Here is a 6,000-nt window from a genome sequence, read left to right as displayed (position 1 = left end):
GCAGGCTTTTATCAACCTTTTTTGTTTCTTAATCAGATTTCCTAAGATTTCTGAATCGTTGCATCAGTTAATTATTGCTTTGTGTAAATGCTTGCATGTTATATGACTGAAAGGTAAGACTAATGTATGCTAAAATGCTTTGCCCTCTTGGCAGTAAACGTCTGTTCATCACATTGCTTAGAAATACATCTAAACATTCAGGAGAGTTGCAATTCTGAATTAGAGATAGAGATGAGTGTACGTCACCTGAGATAGGGCAGGGAAAAGAATGTAGCAGACCTGAAAACTGCACTGTTTTAGGCAAGAGAGTAAGTTAAATTACTGAGTAGCCTAATTAATTCATTAGTAGTTGCCAGCTTCTCGCCATAAATTGTCTTCATATTTGGTGAATTGAACACTATGGAAACAGTTTCATACTTATTCTCGATAACTGACTGATTCGTCTCTCTCCACACCTTCTAGTTTAAGAAGACAGCCCTGTAAGAGTAGCGGTTGTCCTATTCCATCCATCTACTTTGTAGGGCAGGTCTGGTAAGAGATATCCTCATTTTCTTCAATCCATATTTTTTTTTACCCTTGGGATTTGGCCTCTTTGGACAAAACCAAATCAATCAGTCCTTTTCCATTTAGTATGCAAGTGGAAAGAGATCAGCTAGCTCCAGATTCTCTTTAGCAAAAGGTGAACAAAGAAAGAAAAAGGTGAAGGAAAAGTAGCACTAAGGTCAATATAGCTTTAGTCCTGCCCCATGAATATGCAAGCGATTCGTTCAGGAATTTTTCTCCAAAGAAAGATGTGGAAAGAACAAAGACAAATCATCAACAATTAATTTTGTATCTCCTGCATTTCACAGTTGAAAAAATAATTTGATATTGCTTGTATGGTTCCTAAGATCTACCAACAGATGCAGTATTCCACATTCTTGCCTCATTTATTTGGTAGAAAAAGATCAATCATGACTCACGTATACAAAAAGTCGAGCTGCATGCATGTACAGATAAAGACAGCAACTTTAAGTGAAAGGAAGGTAAACTCCGGGACTTACTTATCTCTAGTCTATACATTATGCTGTAACATAAATTCATATTTTTGTCTCCTTTTTTTGTCATGTACTGTAGCATCTTTAACTGATGAACAGTTATCAGCGTTGATCTCTGTATCATCATAAGAATGTACCTACACAAACACCTCCACATAACCTGCAAATAAATCTGTGAAGAAATATTGTGTTTCCTAGGCTTCCTTAATCCAGCTTTCTGCTACTGCTCTGTTCCCTTCGTGCTGAAACATGTGGCCTAGATATTCTCAAAAGACAAGGACATTCTCTGCAAATCCTTGTCATACAAATCTGATACTACCTGCAGATGTTGTTGTGGCTGCAGATTTTGAGACCAAGCGGCACAGAGGCCCTCCATGTTGAATTGGCTCTCAGCTTTGACCACATCTTCATACAGTGATTGGCTAAGATTCTGCATAGTTGCTGGTGTATCTGTAAAGGTTCCATGGAGCAAGTCAGGCCACTTGAGTTCTTCCTCTAGGTGGCTATTTTTATCTGGTGATAAATCTGTCCATGGGAAGATACTATTCTCCAGAATTGAGCTTGTGCTTTGCAGCTCGAATCCCAAGCTGTTGCTTCCACTGCTTCCTTTACTGCTGCTGCTGCTAGGATTAGTTGTATCCCAATAGAATTGGGTACTATGAATGCCAGTACCTCCAGAGTGTGGATTCTCTGGTGACCTATTGAGCCCTGTTGATGTTGAGAGAGTAGATGGCGAAACTGGTGCCATCACAGTGGAAACGGTGCTGCAGCTTGACTCATTCTGGTTAAACCAGAGGGAATTCGTGCTGCCACCATGCTTGCTGGCAAGTTCGTTGCTGTAGCACATCAACTGCTGGAAAGGGAAATTTGGGATTGGGCCAGTTGAGCGGCAGCCGGGCAGGTTATCATGACTAGAAACAAGCTGATCAAGGAATAGCTCCTTCGGTGGCACCCTTAGATGTGCCAAACTAGTAGTTTCTTTGCGATGCTTACCGAGCACTGGCAGCAGCTCTGGTGATTGTGCTGTCTCACTGAGAATATGGCTCAAGTTGCCAAGTGCGCCACCACTTGAAGGGTCAACATCACTGGACTCAGAGGTTCTCTCAGTACTGATTGTTGGAGCTGCTTTGCGATCAACCTCAGCAAGGGGCTTGTGGGTGTTGGGGTCAATGCCTTTCTGCCGGAGCTTCTTCTTGATGCTTGAATTCCAGAGATTCTTGATCTCGTTATCGGTTCTTCCAGGCAACCGTGTTGCAATCTGAGACCACCTGTCATTTACGTGAAAAAGGCATAGTTAAGGAAAGCTTGCTTTAAAGCAATTGGTGCAAAATTCTGACAGTGCAACTTGGGATAAAATTTACCTGTTGCCCAAAACAGCATGGAGTTCAATGATAAGGTCTTCCTCTTCCTGAGAGAATGCACCTCTTTTGAGGTCAGGCCTCAGGTAATTTATCCATCTCAGCCTGCAGCTCTTCCCACATCTCTGAAGCCCTGCAACCATTAATTGGGCCGTTATGAGAAGACTGGGAGAAAGAAGTTGCCTTGGAGAGGAACACGAAACAGTGGAAATTGATTATGGAGAAGAATAAAGTGTGCAGGATTTTGATTGTACCTGCAAGCTTTGGGACAGTGCTCCAGCAGCCATGCCCATGTTTGGTTATGTGGTTCATGAGCTTCTCATCTTCCTCAGGAGACCAGAGCCCCTTCCTCAGCTTCTGCTTGTAACAGCAGGAGTGCCTCCCCATTGAAAGCAATGCAGAAGCTGAAGCTGAGCTCTGCAATCTGCACAGCTCACACCTTGGGGAGCAGCACAGAACTCTGCAGGTAATCCTCTGGTTCTAAGAACACCTCTCAGCAATTTATGGCTCAAGGGTGGGATTATTGTGGACGAACTGCTTATATGGGCTCATATAGTGGTGTCTGATAGAGTGGAACTTGTGGGAGAACGGCAGCAACTAGTGCCTACTGATATCAGGATTTTGAGGAAGGCACTGGGTAGGCTTAAGGGCACTCTTCCCCTTTTCTTTGCAGGCCTCCCTCCTCAATTGCCCCCCTTCTTTTAAAGCTGGTGGTTGTGAGAGCCTTAGGCTCTTCGCCCTTCCCTTTGTTGCTGCTCTGTAAGAGGTGTGTGTCCTTATGTCTTATCAGCCCCTAGAATCTATGTCCCTCCAACCGTCGGTGGGCTTCAGGGCCTGTACCTCCACCTGTCCCTGATATGCTGTTACTGCATTGTCATTACCACAAACTATTATAAGAAACTCTAGATAGTTCATCCTTCCTATATCAAGAAGTATTGTTACTTTGCACTCAAGTCAGTCGAATAAAAGAGGTTTGTCAAAGTTACATGATTCAGAAAAGGATTGATGTTCTTTCTCCTGGAGTGAATGAATGTGACCTGTAGAGCAGCTAGTCTGTCACTGCTGCTATGAACTTTTTCCCCGGCAACCTCTGCGTCACATGTACTCCATGCAGGGAAAGGTACACTGCTGGGAGACTTTTCCTCATCAAAACATCTATACTAGGATTTCAGTGTAGACACATGTTTGCATACTCTCACCCTCTCAGTTTCTCTTGTCTCCTAATATGTTGAGCCTGGCCTAAGTATCATCCTTCATGTTTTATTTTCGCAGGGAAGTCACCAGATCACTTCTTACCCGGAGAAACCTTCCATCAATCATCAACGGGCAGCATCAAATATTTGCATTCCAGGACAGAGAGCATCTTCCTTTTCTTTGTCTCCACCAGCCAGCAACGCAAATTTTCTTTAGGACCTCCAGGCTCCAATCAGAAATCTTTGCTCCAATCCAAAGAAAAAGCATGCTGGCACCTGTGAAGAAGTTCGCAATCAGTCGAGAGAATCAGACCTTCTGTGCAGATGATTGCCTCGGCTGTGGTATGCTTTCTTCACTGGCCGTGTTCCGACGCAAAGCGAAGCGCAACTGCAACATGCACATGTTCAGTAAACCTTGGTCTGGTGAGTATGGAGAGATGTATATTGGTTGTTGGATTTTTTATGGTTCTGGTGCGAAAACTTCCAGACGGTGTCTTGGTTCGGAGACAGAACAGTGGGGGTATAATAGTCTTAATGAGGTGGCAAACCCTAGCATTTTATTTGTTATCCTCCATTGCTTGTCTGCTAAAAGAAATGTCCTGATTCATGACACGATGATTGGAAGATGCAATGGCATCCTCATAGTGCCCATGTGCCTGCGGATACTGTTGTGATTAAACAAGCAGAATCGATTATCGCTGATTGAACGTTTTATAATCAGGGTGATCTGTACAAGTCGGCTTTTCCTGATGCTCAGAAGCTTCCGTTGTTCTCTTGTGAAGATTTTCTGGGGCTTTATGGTCTTTTGAGTTTGCTAGAGGCTGGAGCGAACAAATGGAAACGCGACGCGAGTGTGTTCACGAAGATTTGAGTGCTTCAGTGTTGTCAGGATCACCACTTCACACAATTATGAAGAAACTGATGTGCAGAAAATTGCTCATTATTTCGACAACGCATTCCTTTAATTGGAGGTTTTGAGTCATTCATGAACTTACCCATCACTCGTTTTCGCGATTTTCTAAGAGCTCCCTTTCCCCTTTGCTCCAGATGCATGTATAGGAAACAATTGAATCAACAGAATATCTGCACGGAAAGGACCTGCATTTTTCTTTCTTGTTTTTCTTATTTGTTTTGTTTATCGTTTGCGTCTTGGACCCCGTTTATTTAGAGGATAGCAATTATTAAAGGCGCGCTTAGAATAAATAGACTCGGTGAGTAAAGAAATGAGGCCATCTGCAGGATCCTTATTGGAAGGTGGGGTGGTCACGGGAAAAGCTGGTTTGACAAATGAGGGGCATCTTTGTGGGGGGTCCTGCCCGTGGGCCCACCCTCCCTAATGCATACCTTCAATGATTAAGCCAGCGGTTACTGTGCGCAGCTAGCATTTGGTTTCTAGCGTCTAATAAACTCTAAAGCAACACAGGAAATTCAGGGGGTAAGAAAGGGAAATGCAGTTATTTTTCTTCAAGTTTTTTACTTTTATTTTTTAAAAAGTAAACTTTTTATTTTAAATATAGCTTGAACAGAAGCGCCGGAATCTGATGGTTTTGAAGGGAAAATAAAAGGGCTGGAACCTGTAATATACTTCAGTTATTATAGATGGAAGGCTGGACTTTTCCTTGCTTCTCGTCCGACTTTGAGCTACTAAAACTTTAGCTTTTTCACGTAAGCTAAACCAACACAAGCAGCTCATTTCCAGTCATCACCACCAAATTGAGTCGACCTATTCCAGTGAAAAAAAATTTCCCTCCAGATTGTATGAATTTAGCCCCTTACCTTATTCCAGTGAATTTTTTTTGCCTTCCCATGCTTAGACATCACACGAGACCCATCAACTAGCAGAAGCTTACCTATGTGAATCAGTCGATAATATCTCTAGCTAGACTTAATAATCAAGAGTTAATGGCGATTAGACGCAGGCATGGCCCACACACACATGGCTCGTACTGGAGGTGTGGGAGCAGAGGAGCACGGACCGATAGCAACAGTACGCATAAGTAAAGGTCCGGACGCACCACCCCTGCCTAAGCCACCAGCAACAGACGATGCGATTAGACCACCGCACGGGTCCGCCGCCCCGGCCGGCGGCCTATCGGCAGCGGCGACGCCGTCGGTAGGGCACGCCGCCCCACGGCCGGCCGTGGCCAGCGAATAGCGACGCCCCGGCCGGAGAAAATCAGAAAAAGCTCCGGCGGGGACCACGACGCAGCTGTGTGTGCGTGACAACTAGTGACCCAACGCGGATCGACATCCCGGCATTAATCCTCGGCTAAGCAAGTGGCTAATAATCTTTGTTCGATTGATTTTCTCCCTGCGCGAGCGTATATGTATATATAAAGAAATAAATTTGTTTACGTGGAGGAGGTGCATGGGTGTGAAGGAAGCGTAATGATCGCCGGAGGCGACGAGCGA

At 44.2% G+C, this 6,000-nt stretch overlaps 2 protein-coding genes across 2 annotated transcripts; one reads left to right on the top strand and one right to left on the bottom strand.

The window, feature by feature from the left end:
* Positions 1–908: 908 nt before the first annotated feature.
* On the bottom strand, positions 909–3,099 carry LOC112893216 (transcription factor MYB61-like). Its single transcript, XM_025960421.1, has 3 exons — positions 2,650–3,099; positions 2,399–2,528; positions 909–2,305 (listed from the first exon to the last, which is right to left on the bottom strand). Exons 1-3 carry the CDS (start codon positions 2,780–2,782, stop codon positions 1,294–1,296), a joined length of 1,275 nt encoding a protein of 424 aa, XP_025816206.1. The 5' UTR covers positions 2,783–3,099; the 3' UTR covers positions 909–1,293.
* A 278-nt stretch (positions 3,100–3,377) lies between these two features.
* On the top strand, positions 3,378–4,677 carry LOC112893218. Its single transcript, XM_025960423.1, has 3 exons — positions 3,378–3,515; positions 3,668–4,011; positions 4,310–4,677. The coding sequence occupies exons 1-3, from the start codon at positions 3,463–3,465 to the stop codon at positions 4,312–4,314; spliced, it is 402 nt and encodes a 133-aa protein (XP_025816208.1). The 5' UTR covers positions 3,378–3,462; the 3' UTR covers positions 4,315–4,677.
* Positions 4,678–6,000: the final 1,323 nt, after the last annotated feature.

The sequence above is a fragment of the Panicum hallii genome, chromosome 5 (assembly GCF_002211085.1).
Source record: "Panicum hallii strain FIL2 chromosome 5, PHallii_v3.1, whole genome shotgun sequence".
Taxonomy (NCBI): Eukaryota; Viridiplantae; Streptophyta; class Magnoliopsida; order Poales; family Poaceae; genus Panicum; species Panicum hallii.
The sequence above is the reverse complement of the archived record's forward strand: the minus strand, read 5'-3'. Positions and strand labels throughout refer to the sequence as shown.

Coding starts and splice junctions, on each gene's coding strand:
- LOC112893216 (XM_025960421.1), bottom strand. CDS start 2,782: ATGGGGAGGCACTCCTGCTGTTACAAGCAGAAGCTGAGGAAGGGGCTC. Junction 2,529..2,649: donor CACTGTCCCAAAGCTTGCAG/GTACAATCAAAA, acceptor TAATGGTTGCAG/GGCTTCAGAGATGTGGGAAG. Junction 2,306..2,398: donor CATGCTGTTTTGGGCAACAG/GTAAATTTTATC, acceptor CGTAAATGACAG/GTGGTCTCAGATTGCAACAC.
- LOC112893218 (XM_025960423.1), top strand. CDS start 3,463: ATGAACTTTTTCCCCGGCAACCTCTGCGTCACATGTACTCCATGCAGG. Junction 3,516..3,667: donor TGTACTCCATGCAGGGAAAG/GTACACTGCTGG, acceptor TTATTTTCGCAG/GGAAGTCACCAGATCACTTC.